Raw genomic sequence first — 20,559 nt, 5'->3', positions numbered from 1 at the left:
GACACAACGACATGCTGACTGCAGCGGGGTTTGAACCTGTGCTGCCTGATCCGAACACCAACGCACTAGCCCACTGCGCCACACGCCTCCCATTAAGGAGTATACTTCCTAAAATAACACCGTGTTTTGGCCTCACCTTGCTATTGTAGGACTGGTGTCCCACTCTGAACTGGACGAATGGATTGGGATCGCTGGTCACTTTTTTACCAGACTGCAGGAGAGGAAGAAAAACGTTTTACAAGCAAGAAACAGCGTTAGCAAGCTATGCTAACATTCATAAATACACACATATGAAGTCTTTAACTCTACAAGCTTTGGCAAAGATTTATCTCATATATAGCATATTCTTAACATAAAGAAATACAAGTAAACATCTGGAATTAAATCTAAAAGTAAGTTGAGTATGTATGTTTTTATTGATTAGAGTGTAAAATACATTTTGTCAACATGAGATGGCGCTAACTGTATGTTTTTAGTTTTCAAAATGTGGATTTTGAGCTCATACAGTGTCAATTTGGGCTTATGGTATCTTATATGTTTACCACGATACCAAACTATCCGGAGCTACTCTCCACATTTCAGTCAAATGTGAAACTTTTTACATTGTTAGACAAAGTTTTAGTAAACAAACATTAGTGGAGTTCGTTAATGACTTCACAACAACAGTCAGTAAGTAGGAACATCACATTATATTATGATGTAATGAGCTTAAAACATAATTCCCTGATATTTGAGAGCCCTAATCTGTCCCCACAATCCTTACATTTTACTCCATTAAGAGTTTAGGTAGGTTTAGATAGAATTATGCTGCTGGAACCCAACATTAGGATCAATAAAGTATTTTCATCTAAAGTAACAGACAGAGAATTAGCACTTTTGAAACAGGGCTGAAACAGAGGGGATTATGGGTAATGCTGCAATGATCTGTTTGGTGTTTCAGCCAATCAGAGACAGGCTCTGTATATATCTGAGACCTGTGATATATTGATGAAATATAATAGGGCAGTGGTTCTCAACTGGTCAGGCCTCGGGACCCACTTTTTCCTTTGTCAATAGATCGCGACCCAACATTTCGAACCACTCAAATCTATTCAACACAAAATCATGCTGTAATATATATATATGTCGCTTTGCAGCATACAATATTAATTAAAGTGAAGTACAGTGCTTATATCCCTTCACAGAACAAAAGAATGCTTTTAAAAAAGGTTTAATGAGATGATGGAATCAAAGCTGAACTGTATAACATAAAAAGGCCCACATGCTGAAAACCCAACCCCAGAAGGGGGTCTTGGGGATTCTCCCCCAGGAGATATTTAGAAATACTAACATATCAATACGCATTCTGGTACACTGAGAAGAAAATAAATAAATCTATTACTACCCGACATATTAATAATATTTTATGCCATTGTTTGTGTTTCACTTTGTTCTGACAGCTTGCTGCTCCTCACAGAGAGAAGAGCAAAGAGGAGAGAGTCTGTGAATTACTTTAAATTGTGGGTAAGGGTAGATAGCCCCCATTGTTCTGTGACCTGTCAATCATCAAACCGGTGGTCATATTTCATTATGTGTGTGCCTACTGCATGCACAGCATTAGAAAATCGGGCCTTCAAAATAAAAGTTTGACTTTAAAAAAAAAAAAAAAAAAGTTTTCTTCACTCACATCTGCGACCCACTCGAAACGGGTTCGCGACCCACTTTTAGGTCGCGACCCACCAGTTGAGAACCACTGTAATAGAGGACCTTTAAAGATAATAAATTGTGTTGCTCGGTGTCTCGTTGATACGGGAGTGCTTGGTTACCTTCAGAGCTTTACTGACCGAGGTCTTCCTCAGCCCCGACTGGTTGAACTCTAACGGATTGCGCTTTGATTTTCCCCAGGAGAGAGCACACACACACACACACATGGAAACACACACACCAGTTGGTTATTTGGGGAAAGAGGGGCATGCAGGGATAAGGATGAGGAGGAGGAAGACACCAATGGGACAGACAGAGACAACATGGATGATCACATGGTTAATTTCATTCCCCAATTAAAACCTGGACATGAGGAAAAACTAGAGTCCGACCAATACTGGATTTATCAGGCCGATATTAATATATATATATATTTGTTTTAATATATATATATATTTAAGGATACAATTCAAGATGTATTGCAAAGGAGGGGTTTTTCATTTAAATATAATTATATTTACTTTTTTTTTTTTTTAAATCATGAACAAATTGAAATGTAATAATAATGATAATACTAAAAAATTATAATAATTCAAATATTAAATTTATAATATTAAATAGTAATATATAATACAAATAAAAATAAAATGTTTTATTATCATTTATATTATTTTAATTGTTGATTTTTATTATTATAGTAAAAATCCACTATAGTTTAAAATAAAATAAAAAAATGTCAAAAGAAATAAAACATTACAATTTAATTTGTCTTGAATTACGTTAATACGAGAATATCTGCCATAAACCAAATGTAAAGCATATTAGTTGGACTCTAGTTAAGACAGCATTAGATGGGAGTCATTGATTAACATGGAAAGAGATTGATGAATGAGGATCAGAGGCACTGGGTGACATTTATATGTGTATGACGGCGGGAAATCCATTCATTTCAACGATAGTGTCAGATCGTTATTTAAGAGGATGTTGTTAACATTTTTTTTTAAATATTGGATTTCCCTCATCATCCCCAAGGTTAGCTTTGATGTAACATGGATACATGTGAAGTTAGGGTTAGATTTTAAAGGAAAACACAGACTTGTTGACAAGTAAACTGTTAAAGGGACATATCATCAAAGCAGTGCTCTTTGGAGACACCTAGTGGCAAACAGTGAGAACTGCATCATGTGTTTCAGTGTTACGGTCATTTTTTGTCAACAGGTCTGTGCATTACTTTAAAATGCATGAAATACAATAGCCACAGTTCTTCATGGAGGGGTTACCATGCGCTACTAAAGAGAATGGGTGTCTTCGGGGAGGATGGAGGGAAAGCAATCCAGAGAGAATTCAGCCTCCCTCTCAGAGTCTCAAAGATAACAAGATATACAACTAGTTTTTTTTAGGATGTACGCTTTTTCTTTGTATGGGACATCTCTAAGCGGTTGACCAATCACAACAGAGCCGGCCAGCTAACCAATCAGAGCAGACTGGGCTCTGGTTTCAGACAGAGGGTGAAAAGAGGTGCTGCAGCACAGAGAAAAATAAAGAGCTTTTTGAACATTAAAGCATGGAGACATGTAGAGACACTACGTACTGATATACACCTGAACATCAGCAGGAGAGGACTCTTTAAAGTAGAGCCACTACATACTGATATACACCTGAACATCAGCAGGAGAGGACTCTTTAAAGTAGAGCCACTACATACTGATATACACCTGAACATCAGCAGGAGAGGACTCTTTAAAGTAGAGACACTACATACTGATATACACCTGAGCATCAGCAGGAGAGGACTCTTTAAAGTAGAGACACTACATACTGATATACACCTGAACATCAGCAGGAGAGGACTCTTTAAAGTAGAGACACTACATACTGATATACGCCTGAACATCAGCAGGAGAGGACTCTTTAAAGTAGAGACACTACATACTGATATACGCCTGAACATCAGCAGGAGATGACTCTTTAAAGTAGAGACACTACATACTGATATACACCTGAACATCAGCAGGAGAGGACTCTTTAAAGTAGAGACACTACATACTGATATGCACCTGAACATCAGCAGGAGAGGACTCTTTAAAGTAGAGACACTACATACTGATATGCACCTGAACATCAGCAGGAGAGGACTCTTTAAAGTAGAGACACTACATACTGATATGCACCTGAACATCAGCAGGAGAGGACTCTTTAAAGTAGAGACACTACATACTGATATACACCTGAGCATCAGCAGGAGAGGACTCTTTAAAGTAGAGACACTACATACTGATACACACCTGAACATCAGCAGGAGAGGACTCTTTAAAGTAGAGACACTACATACTGATATACACCTGAACATCAGCAGGAGAGGACTCTTTAAAGTAGAGACACTACATACTGATACACACCTGAACATCAGCAGGAGATGACTCTTTAAAGTAGAGACACTACATACTGATACGCACCTGAACATCAGCAGGAGAGGACTCTTTAAAGTAGAGACACTACATACTGATATGCACCTGAACATCAGCAGGAGAGGACTCTTTAAAGTAGAGACACTACATACTGATATGCACCTGAACATCAGCAGGAGAGGACTCTTTAAAGTAGAGACACTACATACTGATATGCACCTGAACATCAGCAGGAGAGGACTCTTTAAAGTAGAGACACTACATACTGATATACACCTGAACATCAGCAGGAGAGGACTCTTTAAAGTAGAGACACTACATACTGATACACACCTGAACATCAGCAGGAGAGGACTCTTTAAAGTAGAGACACTACATACTGATATACACCTGAACATCAGCAGGAGAGGACTCTTTAAAGTAGAGACACTACATACTGATACACACCTGAACATCAGCAGGAGAGGACTCTTTAAAGTAGAGACACTACATACTGATATGCACCTGAACATCAGCAGGAGAGGACTCTTTAAAGTAGAGACACTACATACTGATATGCACCTGAACATCAGCAGGAGAGGACTCTTTAAAGTAGAGACACTACATACTGATATACACCTGAACATCAGCAGGAGAGGACTCTTTAAAGTAGAGACACTACATACTGATACACACCTGAACATCAGCAGGAGAGGACTCTTTAAAGTAGAGACACTACATACTGATATACACCTGAACATCAGCAGGAGAGGACTCTTTAAAGTAGAGACACTACATACTGATACACACCTGAACATCAGCAGGAGAGGACTCTTTAAAGTAGAGACACTACATACTGATATGCACCTGAACATCAGCAGGAGAGGACTCTTTAAAGTAGAGACACTACATACTGATATGCATAACCCCTTTAAGCTAGAAAACGGTTCATTACCGACCAACTGCTGCTTAGCTAGCGCTGTATTTAGCATGATTAGCATGTGGCTGTCGCCCACCACTGCTATGGTTTTCAAACACGGGTTATTCCTAAAACAAATAATGATTAAAATGATTTAATGAATTCTCATGCACGAGTCGGGATTCATGCTCATCAGGCAAACACTCCAAACGTTTTCTATTTTAACAAACGTAACAAAAAGGGTAGCATGACCTCGAGCAGATGTTATCTATCAGTGATCAAACCCACTCACAAATAACGTCCTATAGAGAGAAGCCGTGTTCTCGCAAAACACGAGGCCCGCCGCCCGCCTCTCTTTTAAGTATCCAGAACCCAAGTTCCCCTCGAAGACGCTCTTCAGAGAGGAGGAAGAGGAAGAGGAAGAAGAAGGGGCTGAAAAGAGGAAGGTAAGCCTGCACTACGGAGGTTAAAGGTATTTCAACCAGGAAATGGAATTGTGAACAGCTACTGCCAGATGAAATAATAATAATGTTTTATTTTAGGCAAATCCATTTCAAGAGGTTTATTTCTAATGCGGTTTTTACGTTATAATATTTAATCAAAAGACTACATTTTTAACATAATGAGTATATTTTTCACCGTTTTCCACAATTTGTATTTTTATTAGGAAACAAATGTAGACTTACTTGACTGATAACTGCTGCACCAGTACTAGTTCATACATGAGTAACATATTTAATGTATTATATTATTTTATCAAACAGAAGAATATTTAGCATTCAAGCAAATATAGATTTTAGCATATTTAAAAAAATAAATAATGCGAATTTAAAAAGAAAGTTCAAGAACACACACTAATAATATTATTTAATTCAGTTTGAGTTGTAAACATATCATAATAAAGCACTATGACAACACCAATCACTATTAATTGGTATAATTGAGAGGAAATGAAGAACAGACACGAAGTTCAGAAAAGAAAATGAGTGAAAGACTGAAGTAGAAACTGGATCCAACGAGATAAAACTGGATTTGTAAAACTCTTCGTCTGTTCCCAACAATGTGTGTTTTAAAACTGCTTCAGCATCTCATGGTTGGGAAAACAGGAACATACTCATTACAAGTATTCAACCACACAGCAACAAAGACAGCAACCTACAGCAATGTTTAAAAAAATGATGTAAACATCAACAGTGTTACGGGGGTCGCGTAAAAACTAAATAACACAAAATAAGCAGAGAAATCAACATGTTAAGTTATACAGTTCAGAAAGAGTCACATGTATAACAGACGGGGCACAACAGTCCCTACATCTTAACAACAAGATATCAACAACGAACGCCCTTTTTCTCTCCTTAGCCGCTTTCACACCAAGTACTTTGCGGTACTTAGTTCCCGGTCCCCCCGAACTCTTTAGTTCCTGGAACTAGTAGATCGCGTTCTCACCGGAATAAGTCCCTAAAGGGAGATTACGCAGATTAAGCCGCTGACGTCACTTCTTCTTCTTCTGCTTTGGGTTTACTGGCAGGCCGCAAACCACTTCACGGCGTATACTGCCACCCGAAGTCCCCGGCCGGAAGTCCCCGGAGTTGAGGAAGGCTTCAGTAGAAGCTGCTGGGACTCCCAGCAGCTTCTACTGAAGCCTTCCGAGTAAATCGCCAGAACGCCGACACCTCCTCATCTCCACCGCTCCCATGTTTTCTTTTGTGTTGCCATAAGTTAGTCTCTCTCCGTTGGTGCGCGGGGCTAATGCTAATGCTAATCATGCTAATGCGAGCAAATAAAATGGCGGCTTCACAAAACTTTTCGGAGTTTTACGGGGCGTGGTTTACAATTTGCCCAGCCAATCAGAAATTGTTAGTGTGGCCGACACACCCACGAACCATTTCCTCCCCAGGACAGTACCCCCTCTGTAGCAGGGACGATCTGGGGGTGACAAGGTTCGCGCAAACTAGGGACTAGTTCCAGATCTTTTTGGTGTGAAACCAAATCTCCCCCCCTATCGAGCTAGTTCTTGGGAAAAGTACTCGGTGTGAAAGCGCCTCTTGACTTGAGGGTCAAAACTGGAAATCACTAGTCCAGGTGCATGCTGGGAAGTTGGATCAGACTGACTTACCGGCAGATTTCTTGCTGAATCCAGGAAAACGACGAGCAACGCCGACGAAAGGCCGTCGTTCGCCTGATTGCGATCAGCTTTAATGCTCGTTAGCGCCTTGAGAGGAAGAGGAAGAGACACTGGTTAGTCTTTGGGGTAAATGTATCCTGCAAAGCCTCATGGGAAGAGCTTACATGTCCATGTTTTTATTGTTGGGAAAACACTGAATGTCCTCTTCCAGCATCAGAGTAACATGATAACAAAGGCATCCCAACTGTAGCTGTGAACATGACAGGATGTGTGATGACCCAGAAGAGCATCAGGACTGTTTGAGGCAGGTGATAGCTATGTGATGAACATGATGATTCAGCCTCTATGGAGAGAGACATCAAGCATGCTCATTTCTGACGTGGAGCTAATCTGAAGTAAACATTGAAGACTGCTTTCTACTCCTCCATCTTGAGACTGTGTGACTCCCTCTCTTGGATATCAGCATGTGAAGGACACTGCTCAGGAACTAGCTGATGCTCTGTATGTGAGGACTACTATTTGTATTATTTATTTGGGGTCACATAGTATTTGTATTAAGTTTACAGTTCAATCTTTTTTATAGCGACTCCAAAATGACCTCAAATAGCAAACTAACTAAAGTAATAAGTAAATAAGTAGTTTTTGGTTGATGCTTGTCTCTGTAACATATATTGCTTCCACAGTTTTTTAAAGTTTGATATCAATAATTGAAATGAGTTGTCCTCTCGTGAGATGAAGTACCTGGTCCAGTTTCTCCGGGGAGGGCAGCAGAGATAACCACTCCAGTTTGAGGTGAATCTTCCCTGTCGCCACGTCTTCGATCACAAACCACTGCAGACACAGAAAAAAGGTCTTGTTGTTAAAATCAGAATACTTTTCAGAGACAATTTCCACCCGTTTGCATTCAATTCTATCTCATAGATAACAATATATGGATTTGAGAAGTGAAGGCGATTGTTTTTGCAACGTTTTTACAGATCAAAATAACTGTTCTTGCTTCTCTTCATCAGTAATGTTTTTACACATCCAGCATTTAAAGGTGGGGTAGGTAAGTTTGAGAAACCGGCTCGAGATCGCTAGAATTTGAAAATACACAACCGGAGAAAATCTGCCACTTCCTCACAGAGCCCCTCCCCCAACACACACGAACGCGCACATGACCAATGAGGGCACGAGACAAGTGTGTGCCCCGATGGAAGGCTGACAGGCAGGTAGGCCAGGTTGTACTTTTTACAGTATTACGGCTTCTACAGACGACATGTTTTTATGGATTTGTTGTCAAAGCACTTCAGATATTCATTGCTATCGGGATGTTAAGAGCATTCCATGGAATATAACAGAAAGTGTATCTCGAGCCGGTTTCTCAAACTTACCTACCCCACCTTTAAAGATCTGTTTTCCTCTGAGCACCAAAGAAAATATGCATTTCTGTCTTGCTCGAAATGTCTGAAGAGTTGCTGATGATACAATGCCTCTTTTTAAAATGATGGTTAAAACATCCAGAATGTTGATAATCTCCTTTATCAGATGATGTTAGAAACCTCGGTTATTGTTTGTTTTACTTTGTTTATTAAACATCATAAACGTATCTTCACTACCGACGCTTTGTGGAGACGCAACGAGTCGACTTTAGTCTCTCTAGTGTCTGCAGTGTTTTCACGATAATGCTGATTCTGCATTTGGCTAACGGGAGGGAGCACCTGCATGTAACTCATACTAATGGGTTTTGCACACCGGGTTTGAGTGACAGGACGATACACGACTAATGAGGAGAAAATATTTCACTGAAAGTCTCCTATTTAAATTTGAGAGTAAAATCTGCAGATTACCTCGTCCACGTTCTGCTCCTTCTGCAGCTCGGCCACGTCGATCATCAGGCTGAAAAACAAGACACACCGAACTGTCTATGAGTGCCGGCTAATCACACACACACACACACACACACACACACACACACACACACACACACACACACACACACACACACACACACACACACACACACACACACACACACACACACACACACACACACACACACACACACACACACACACACACACACACACACACACACACACACACACACACACACACACACACACACACACACACACACACACACACACACACACACACACACACACACACACACACACACACACACACACACACACACACACACACACACACACACACACACACACACACACACAGTTCTCTGAGCCCAAAATAACAGCTTTTAAAGTCTCATATTGTCCAAACATCAATCGTTAACCAAAGCATATTAATATCTTATAATATGAAACATGACGTCTTTATATTTTAGGAGCAAAGACAAGAATAGGTTGACCATGTGTGGTGGATGGAAATCTATGGAGAGATCCAGTAAGAAACAACACATCCGTGACCCTTTCTGGCCGAAAGCATCCCTAAAAACAGTTCCTTAACTCACGCAGAAATATTTGAATATCATAACGTTTTAAGAGACAGAATATATAAGTCTTGTGCTTTGAGTTTAACAAAGATCAGAGGTGTTAAAGAGAGAGGAACAGAGCGGGGGGAAGGAGAGGGGTTTCACTTTCCACGGAGTTTTTAATAAGTTTAACATGTACCTCCCGAGGAAGTCGTCTTTATCCGTGTCTTCATCGAACAGCTCGATCTCCAGCATGTTGGGTCCAGCGTGTTCGTACATCAAGGCCTGGAAATACAAATAAACATGAATACAACTACATTTAAAACGGACAATACTGAGGCTGTGTAACCTGCATTGTTACTGTAGATCCATAGGAAGGATCTGGAGTCTTTGTAAATACTAATACACATATTTATAATTGTTAAATACTGTCGATAATGTGATAAAAGAAGCCAACACTTTTTGTTCACCGTATGGTCCTTCCTCGGTTTGTTTTACTTTCTTTATTAAACATCATAAACCTAATGATACTTTAAATGTATTTACATATACTTTTACAATGCGTTTATTTTTCACTTTGGCTTTTAATGTTTTAATTGCTTTGTGCTGTAAACAGACTCATCTTGCCTCACCCTCTGACGGCCCACATAGGACATTTCCGTTTTTGTATATGTTTGTAATTTCTTTAGCGCAGGGGTCTCCAACCTTTCTCCACCTGAGAGCTACTTTGAAAACATGACAGTGGCCAAGAGCTACTTGCATCGCATCGCTTACATGTATTCACATAGCACTCATCAGTTGAATTAAGCTACTTTTGTGTGAAATCAATACCTCAAGCTTATCTAGAATCTTAACTTCACATCAAGGTCCAAGAAAACGACAATTTCTCACGTATTAATATGGCCCTCATAGTAAGTACTTCACTGAAGATTCACATAAATGTCCAAGAGCAAAATACAATGTTTTCCCTTCTTCTTACGGCCCACATAGTAAATACATCGCCTTCATCACCACCTTGCAAGCATCTTATGGCACGTGTAAAATAAGTGCATTCACTCTTTTTCACAGTCAGTGAGAGGACTGGCGCTGCATGGAGTCCACCATAGAGGTGTCTGCTGGACCCACTCAGGTTCACTAATAGAGTCATTTACATGTTCATCAGTCGGTCTTGTTCTGTATTTAGATTTCATTCATGCCAGAAAAAGCTGCTTCACAAAGGGATGTACACAGAACCAAATAAAGCAGACATGTTCAGTGCTGCTTGGTGAATGTTCTTATAGTTTTCTGGGTCTACAAGGCTCCAGAAATGTTGTGAGTTTTGCTGAGACTTCAGCTGAACATGATTTTAGAGATTTATAACCTCCATCTCCATCTCCACAGGATTGACACTGAACAGTGCAGCCATCTTTTCTTCTTCTTCATGTTGACATGAAATTATAAACCATAATAAATCTGAACTACTTGAACAGGTCTCCCTTGGAAAAGAGATCAATGATCTCAATGGGTTTTTATCTGTATAAATAAAGGTAAAAAAAAAAACAATTATAGGTCTAGCCTCCCTATATCTGTGTGTGACATTTTTCCATCCTCAAAAAGAGAATGCTTCTGCAGTCTAGCTGCAGCTTCTAGCCACGGTCTTCTGTTAAAAAAAGGACACTGAATGTCTTGAATGAGGCGTCACACACAGGACTTAAGTCTGAACACAGCAGACAACAGGAGTATTTACAACAGCATTATACAAACAAAAATAGTGCATGTGGGTGCACACTCACATTCTCTGTCTTACTGTTACATGAATCCCATGAATGTATGAGACTAAGTTAGCTTCATCATCTCAAGTGATTAAGTGAATAATAAAGTTTCTATTGGATCACTATCAGCCTGTCACTCATTATTTTCAGGGAGGGGGCGGGGCTTGGAGGAACGGAGAGGAGACGGTGATCGCGGAAGCTTTCCTCCTGCCTTCACAAACTTTACACACGTATTTATCAACTGAAAATAGCGAGAGGACATTCATACTCTGCAATCCAAGACTTGATTAAATCCACCAAAAACCTGACATGACGATAACGAGTGTTTTTCAAAAACACAAATCCCTCCCTGTGTGTCTCTGAGCCGCAGTGACGCGGCCTGATTCAGAGCGGGTCATTCTGCCGTTGGTTCTGGTGCTGCTGGAGAAAGTGCGTGTGTGGTGTCGCTGCGCCGCTGTCACGTCTGCTCCTTGATCTCTGCGTCAGAACAATTTTATATTTGTGTGACAGAAACAATTCTAAAATAAAAACACTTTATTGTGCGGCCGAAAAATCAAGAAGCAACGTTACTACGCTATAATCGATAATCGAGCGGCGAGCTCCTGAAAAGCTGCCGATGGACGTGTTGGAGACCCCTGCTTTAGAGTATAATCAACTTTCACACATCCCAGAAATCAGCACACCTGAGCTGATGATATGTCGCTCATTAGAGACTTATATACAATATAATATGAAATCCGCTCCACAGCCTCAGCTGTAGTAAACTTCCTTGCCATACCTCAGTCTACTCTTAAGACACTAAAATAACGTATTCCAACTTTTATTTTGTTTTCGCACGTGGAATTTTACCGGCTCTCGTTTCAGTACACATGACAACGGAACTGAGTCAGACTCCGATTGGCTGTGACCGCATCCACTCAGAGGGACCGATTCAGAAACGTGCACTCGTTACATCACAAACAAAGATGGTGGATGACAATAGATCTATAAAACGATAAGCAATGCGCCAGAATCAAGGTGAGACCATCCTTTAAAACTTTATGCACATTCGTTTCACCGAAAATAAGTAAACGCCTTTGTTTATTGCCGTTTCTGTAGTTTAAGAGGAAACACACGGCATGTCTCTGGCACGTATACGGCCCCGTGGGTCTGAGAGGGAATGAAATAAAACGTCATTGTTTCCCATTTTAACTCATATCGAAGCCTTCCATAGGGATCCTCCGTCAGACTTTACCTCGTACACTTCGTTCCACTTGGGGTTGACGGTCTCGTGGATGACTTTGCTTTGGAAGAGATGCGTTCCCACCTTGATGACACCGTACGGGTCGGACTTCCCTTTGATCAGCCCGCCCAGAAACTTGTCTTTCCCCAGCAGTTCCTGCGCCTCGATGAAGTGGATCCTCAGCACGCCCTGAGGATTAGAGAATCAAAAGCTTTATTGGCAATTACACAACGGTTACAGAGGAGTTGGTGGCGCCTCCAAATCAACAAGAATACTTCACATTAAAAGAACAGTGCAAGGAAATAGTGCAAAGGACACAGTGGTAAAGTGAAGGAATGAGTACACCTTTTTTGTAATTTAGCAGTTTCTCTGCTTGCTTCTTGAGACAGGAAGCAATTCACTCAAAAATAAGAGGTTTGATACATTTGGTTTAGTTTATTTAGATTTTTCGACCCATATGCGAACATTTAAATGTAAATACACAGAATACAGATAACAGAAAATCATATTAAACAACCAATTAACAGATTCATTAATTTACTTATTGTCTGAAAACTATGAGACTGTAAAATGTGTGAGTGTGTGTGTGTGTGTGTGTGTGTGTGTGTGTGTGTGTGTGTGTGTGTGTGTGTGTGTCAAACTTAAATGTTCCTAAATGTATTGATATTATGAGCCTGTGTGTGTGTGTGTGTGTGTGTGTGTGTGTGTGTGTGTGTGTGTGTGTGTGTGTGTGTGTGTGTGTGTGTGTGTGTGTGTGTGTGTGTGTGTGTGTGTGTGTGTGTGTTACCTGGGGAATGGGGAAGCGGAGCTGGGCCAGTTGGGCCTCTCCCACCAGAGGAATGGTGATCCGGTTGGGAAGAACGACGAAGCTGTAGATAACGTCCTGGATGATGTTATCACACAAACCACTGAGAGAGGAGGAGGAGGAGGAGGAGGAGGAGGAGGAGGAGGAGGAGGAGGAGGAGGAGGAGAAAAACACAAGAGCAACATTATGAAGAATGATTAATTAAAAGTTCAAAGTACTTTTTCATAAAGGGCAGAAAATGCTGTTTTTTTGGGACTCAAATATTGAGATTTCCTTTTTTCTGTTTATTTTTTACATTTCAAAGAAGAGCATTTCTTTGGGTTCGAGACAGACAAGACATAAGATTAAGAAACCAAAATGTTCCAAAATGTTCTGATATTTTAAAGACAAAACAAAAGTTAATGGTCGAATGTACTTATTGTAAGTCGCTTTGGATAAAAGCGTCAGCGAAATGTAATGACTTTTATAAAATGTATATTCAAACCATGTTTTAAATCCACATGTTTTTATACTTTCACTTGAAATACTGCAATATGTTGTGACTTTATTTAATGTGGTTTTACTAACATGTGTCTCTGTGTTGTAACAATGTACAAATCCCCGTTGTGGAAAAATAAAGGATATCTGTTTTCATATGGAAGTATGCATGGATGATACCCCCTGATTCCCTCTAGAGGGCAGCAGCACCGTGCATTAAAACACAGCTGCTCTGCCTCACTGCTGTAATCAATCCCCCACCGAAGAGCTGATCCTGGGTCTGTGGATCAGACTCTAAGTTCATGCAAATGCTCTGAAGTTGATCTCAGTTAATTCCTGGTCTGCTGACTCACTAAACACATCAGGATTTCCTGCTGCATCAGGACGAAAAACGCAAATTCTCATTGAGGAAATAATGAGGGCTCTCACAGGAAGGGAGGGAGAGAGAGAGAGGAGGGTGGGGTAAGGGCAGGGCCCCTGACACACACACACACACACACACACACACACACACACACACACACACACACACACACACACACACACACACACACACACACACACACACACACACACACACACACACACACACACACACACACACACACACACACACACACACACACACACACACACACACACACACACACACACACACACACACACACACACACACACACACACACACACACACACACACACACACACACACACACACACACACACACACACACACACACACACACACACACACACACACTGGTGATTTCATACAAACTCGTCAAACAAGGAAAGCTACATTTCACAGGGCGGAGACTTTTGGAAACCGCAGTGTTTCTCTGCTGAAAACAAACAGTGAATCAGCAGAGAAACAGCAACAGGCCAACACAGAGGAAACCAGCTAGCAGTGGGTTAGCTCACTGAGTATAGGATATATGTCTCTGGGCTTCTTTTAGGATACAAATTAATGGGTGGAAGCGCAATAAAATCAAAACAATAAGTACAACACTATGGGGGAAAGTCAGGTTTCAAAAATACATACTGTTGTTATTAGCCGAGCTAGCTTCTTGGCTAACTAACTGGCAAAAGAGTGATGCAGTGATGATGTATTTTTGTAGGCCGACATGGAAGTTAGCATCTCCCTGACAAACAGCCAATGGGATTCTTCCATTGGATTTTGGAATATAGCAGAAAATAAGATCTGCTGCAAATGAATGATTCGATACTCAAAAGGATTATATTAAAATCAATTTATGGTTTTAGACGTAAAAAAACTAAAGGAACTACAGCACGGTCACATGACTTCACGTCACCACCGCTAAGCTAAAGGCGGCTAATGTTGGGCTATAAAGGAACTACAGCACGGTCACATGACTTCACGTCTCCACCGCTAAGCTAAAGGCGGCTAATGTTGGGCTATAAAGGAACTACAGCACGGTCACATGACTTCACGTCACCACTGCTAAGCTAAAGGCGGCTAATGTTGGGCTATAAAGGAACTACAGCACGGTCACATGACTTCACGTCACCACTGCTAAGCTAAAGGCGGCTAATGTTGGTCGTGATGACGTTTAGTCGTCTCATTTAGACACTTGTTAGCAACCGCATTTTTTTTGTATTCACCAGTGGGGTATTTACTGATGTATTTGATGTCGTCTGGAAGTGCATAATCTATCCGACATCACAACTCAGTCTGCGGCGGCTCCACTTTTATAATCACTTAGTGGGGAAATGAATAAAGGTCATAATCCATTCTGTGATCCGCTGGTGAAAGTAATGTAATTTCAGCAGCAGTCTGAGAGTGTGTCCGAGTGCTCAGCATGGTTTTATTTAAATACTAAAGAGTGTGTGTACACCTTCGATCCTTCGCACCTTCAGAGACCAGCACATGACACACGCACGTGATGACGCCGCACAGCTGTTCGTCTGACAGCAGCTCTGTCCCCGTTGTTTTCACACACACCCCCGCCACACATTTACTGACACAAACATTTGTATCATCTGTTGTAGACCCCAATAAATAAAATAAGATAAGAACTCATTCTCAAAAAAGATAAACGCCATTCTTAAAATGTTTAAACGAACATTAGTTGGATTAATATTGATTAGAGTGCACAAAAGAAATAAAATAATTGAGAGAAGAAAGAGATATGTTATCTATCAAAACCCAGTTAGATTAACATTCATTGGATTGCACACTTTGTTTGTTTGTGTGGATATGTAACACATTAACATTTTAATAGCACTTAATGACCGACTGAATGGAAATGACTATAAATGAAAATGTAAAACGAAAAAAGCGATGTTTCCAATAAATGAATAAAATGATTTTTCACCACGTTGTTGTTCAGATATATCACATATTTGTAACTAAACGAAACATTAATTGAAACAAAACACGGTATAAACTGAGGAATGAGTCTCGTGAGGTTCATGTGTTTTCTTCACTCCGCTGGGAAACTGCTCTCATGTCAAGAAGCATCAGATCAGTGCCTCGTCCAATCAGTGAGCGATACACAGTCGTAAGGTTTCTCCCATGTTCCCTTAAACTGTGGGTTTTCTCTGGAAGTGTTTCCTTGTACGATGTGAGGGTCTAAGGACAGAGGGCCTAAGGATAGAGGGTCTAAGGACAGAGGGTCTAAGGACAGAGGGTCTAAGGACAGAGGGTCTAAGGACAGAGGGTCTAAGTATAGAGGGTCTAAGGACAGAGGGTCTAAGGATAGAGGGTCTAAGGACAGAGGGTCTAAGGACAGAGGGTCTAAGGACAGAGGGTGTCGTATTTCTCATACTGATATTCTGAACAATCTGAGCTGTTGTATTTGCTGTAAAGTGTCTCCACTGTCGGCTATAGTTATTTTATGTACAGCACTTTGGCTCGACCAATAATCGTTTAATAATGTGGTATATAAATAAAACTTGATTTGATAAGGGGGCGGGGCGAGTGAGGATTTCATCGGAGGATGGTCTGGTGGTTCCTCGATTATCGCTCCTCGCTCCTCCGGCAGAAATAAGCGCCATGGGACGGTACTCAAGATGGCGCAGACAAATCAACTTCCGGTGAGACCGAGGAGCGAGGAGCGAGGAAATGAAATAGTCGACCTGAGACGGGGCCCCAGTTTCTCACCTGACACCAGGAATATCCAGCATGTTCGTGAGTCCCGACCAATTGATGTCCAGCAACTGAAATAATAGATGAAGATAAAAGATAAACAATAATTAGGTAAATACACAAAGTGTTTAACAGGATATTACACGACCTCTTAAACATATTAATGGAAATCACAATTACATAAACACACTTTTAGACTTTGGTTTTGACACCAGATGAGCCGTTAACGTGACGATCAAATAGGTTTATTAAGAAGTTGCATGCAGACAAATTATTCACAAATGTTTAAGTGTTCTGGTGATGCTGAGCTAAAGATATAAGCTACAACAATTTAAAAAGCAATTACTATTTTTGAGGTGTTTTGTAGGAAAAGAAACATCCCATTTGCATATTTGAGGATTTGTATGAATCATTTCACGACCTACCAAATGGTGGATTTCCCCTGATGGCAACTTAGGGTTTAAAGTATTTATAACACATTTAATGGCCCGTTATATTTTTGTTTGTGCAATATTCTGTTTAGTAAAATAGTTACATTTACAGTATTTCAAATATAAAAAGTTACGATTTAATATGGACAATTAATCTCATCGGATCAATCGGATACTAGAATAGATTTATAGATTTATACTGTGCAATTTTCCAAACTCACATTGGTTTCGCATACAGCATCTCTGTAAAGTCTGTGTATTCAGCAGTATTCACAAGCATTTATTTTAATTGTGTAGCAGTCAGTTTATAATTCTGGCAGCACTGTTGAGCATTTTGAAAATGTATTGTCATGCCTCTGTGCAAGGCTTAGTCTTTCTATCTGTATAGCCACTGGTGTAAAGTAACTACGTTCATCAACTCAACACACTTGTTAGTGTCAGGAAAGAACCCTTGTCTTTTTCTCTGCAAACAGAATCTACCTACGGGTACAAATAAATAACCTGAACCTGAACCTGAACCTGAAGGTAAATGGTGTACTTCTACTGCACTACAGTTTAGAGGTACATGGTGTACCTTTACTCCACTACATGTATTTAATCCCTTTAGTTACTTCACGGATGTGGATGAATGATGTGAAATATAATCAAGTGTTAATCAGACTTTAGTTCCACCTGGAGTAAATCCACCAGCTACCCTGCAGTCTACAAAGTACTTCAGACTAGCTGCACCTTCACCAGCTCTGAGAACACTTTCATGATCAATCATTATAAAACATATCATATACACTGAACAAAAATATAAACGCAACACTTTTTTTTTGCTCTCAAGATCTAAAACATTTTCTATAAACACAAAATAACCATTTCTCTCAAATATTGTTCACAAATCTGAAAAGTCTGTGATAGTGAGCACTTCTCCTTTGCCGAGACAATCCATCCCACCTCACAGGTGTGGCATATCAAGATGCTGATTAGACAGCATGATTATTGCACAGCTGTGCCTTAGGCTGGCCACCATAAAAGGCCACTCTGAAACGTGCAGTTTTGCTTTATTGGGGGGGTCTGGGGGGGTCCGAAAACCAGGCAGTATCTGGTGTGACCACCATTTGCCTCACGCAGTGCAACACATCTCCTTCGCATAGAGTTGATCAGGTTGTGGCCGGTGGAATGTTGCTCCACTCCTCTTCAATGGCTGCCAAGTTGCTGGATATTGGAAGGAACTGGAACACGCCGTCGTATACGCCGATCCAGAGCATCCCAAACATGCTCAATGGGTGACATGTCCGGTGAGTATGCTGGCCATGCAAGAACTGGGATGTTTTCAGCCTCTAGGAATCATGTACAGATCCTTGCAACATGGGGCATTATCATGCTGCAACATGAGGCGATGGTCGTGGATGAATGGCACAACAATGGGCGTCAGGATCTCATCACGGTATCTCTGTGCATTCACAATGCCATCAATAAAATGCACCTGTGTTCGTCGTCCATAACATACGCCTGCCCATACCATAACCCCACCACCACCATGGGCCACTCGATTCACAACATTGACATCAGAAAACCGCTCACCCACACGACGCCACACACGCTGTCTGCCATCTGCCCTGAACAGTGAAAACCGGGATTCATCCGTGAAGAGAACACCTCTCCAACGTGCCAGACGCCATCGAATGTGAGCATTTGCCCACTCAAGTCGGTTACGACGACGAACCGGAGTCAGGTCGAGACCCCGATGAGGACGACGAGCATGCAGATGAGCTTCCCTGAGACGGTTTCTGACAGTTTGTGCAGAAATTCTTTGGTTATGCAAACCGATTGTTGCAGCAGCTGTCCGAGTGGCTGGTCTCAGACGATCTTGGAGGTGAACATGCTGGATGTGGAGGTCCTGGGCTGGTGTGGTTACACGTGGTCTGCGGTTGTGAGGCCGGTTGGATGTACTGCCAAATTCTCTGAAACGCCTTTGGGCAATTCACGGGCAACAGCTCTGGTGGACATTCCTGCTGTCAGCATGACAATTGCACGCTCCCTCAAAACTTGCGACATCTGTGGCATTGGGCTGTGTGATAAAACATTTTAGAGTGGCCTTCTATTGTGGCCAGCCTAAGGCACACCTGTGCAATAATCATGCTGTCTAATCAGCATCTTGATATGCCACACCTGTGAGGTGGGATGGATTATCTCGGCAAAGGAGAAGTGCTCACTATCACACATTCTTTCAGATTTTTGAACAATATTTGAGAGAAATGGTTATTTTGTGTATATAGAACATGTTTTAGATCTTTGAGTTCATCTCGTGAAAAATGGGAGCAAAAACAAAAGTGTTGCGTTTATATTTTTGTTCAGTGTATGTTATTCTGAAATGGACCAATCTGCACAACGACTACTTTTACTGTCGCTACTTTCACTATATTTTGATGAGAATACTTTTCTACTTTTACTTGAGGAACATTTTGAATGCAGGACTTTTATTGAAACAGAGTATTCCTACACTCTGGTACTTCTACTTTTACTCAAGTACAAGATCTGAGTACTTCTACTTTTACTAAAGTACAAGATCTGAGTACTTCTACTTTTATTAAGTACAAGATCTGAGTACTCCTACTTCTACTAAAGTATAAGATCTGAGTACTTCTACTTTTAATCAAGTACAAGATCTATACTTATACCACCTCTGTTTATCGCCTATAAAAAAACTATTAGAAAACGAAGGCTAAAGCTAACGTTAGCAGATAGTGACAATGTATGCTAGCTAGCTCAACGATTCCTTAAATAATATTGCGACAGAAAAACGTTTCAGTTCACATCCATACTTGCCAACCTTGAGACCTCAGAAATCAGGAGCATTTCAAAACCACCGCGGGGGGGGGGGTATTAGTGTCTGTATTAGATTAACATTAACATGCTTATTGTAGTTGTAAGTGCACTGCCTTGCGGCCTGTAGCACCATCCTTGATGGAGCATATGGGCTGGACCTGTATCTTTCAGGAAAGGAGTGAGCAGAGGGTCGAGTAGTCGATTCTTGTTCTGTTTTCTGTGACTATCTGCCTCACCCTCTCAGACTTTCAGTTGCGCACGCTACTAAAGAGACGCGCTACCATGGAAACCAAACAATGGTGTAGCTGTATTAAAGTCCGAGTGGAAACAGTCCTGAGTAAATCTGATTTAGTCAGAAATCGGGAGAAATATGACCCGGGAGGAAACCGGGAGAGGGCTATGAAATCGGGAGTCTCC

The 20,559-nt window shown here is 41.0% G+C and overlaps 1 protein-coding gene across 4 annotated transcripts in view; it reads right to left on the bottom strand.

The window, feature by feature from the left end:
* The window catches only part of LOC117462328 (extended synaptotagmin-2-like), a 68,934-nt gene that overhangs the window by 10,883 nt on the left and 37,492 nt on the right, over positions 1-20,559 (bottom strand). Inside the window, exons 8-17 of one of the 4 annotated variants that reach the window (XM_034104506.2) lie at positions 16,910-16,965; positions 13,291-13,411; positions 12,516-12,692; positions 9,730-9,815; positions 8,944-8,992; positions 7,856-7,945; positions 7,106-7,201; positions 5,282-5,383; positions 1,806-1,868; positions 137-211 (exon numbers count right to left, since the gene is read on the bottom strand). In XM_034104506.2, coding sequence (XP_033960397.1) covers positions 137-211; positions 1,806-1,868; positions 5,282-5,383; positions 7,106-7,201; positions 7,856-7,945; positions 8,944-8,992; positions 9,730-9,815; positions 12,516-12,692; positions 13,291-13,411; positions 16,910-16,965 — 915 coding nt within the window. The remainder of the gene's footprint in view (positions 1-136; positions 212-1,805; positions 1,869-5,281; positions 5,384-7,105; positions 7,202-7,855; positions 7,946-8,943; positions 8,993-9,729; positions 9,816-12,515; positions 12,693-13,290; positions 13,412-16,909; positions 16,966-20,559) is intronic. The other 3 variants (XM_034104507.2, XM_034104508.2, XM_034104510.1) reach the window with 3 other exon arrangements.

Source organism: Pseudochaenichthys georgianus, chromosome 17, assembly GCF_902827115.2.
Source record: "Pseudochaenichthys georgianus chromosome 17, fPseGeo1.2, whole genome shotgun sequence".
NCBI classification, from domain to species: Eukaryota; Metazoa; Chordata; class Actinopteri; order Perciformes; family Channichthyidae; genus Pseudochaenichthys; species Pseudochaenichthys georgianus.
Note: the sequence above shows the minus strand (reverse complement) of the source record. Positions and strands in the feature narration are given on the sequence as shown.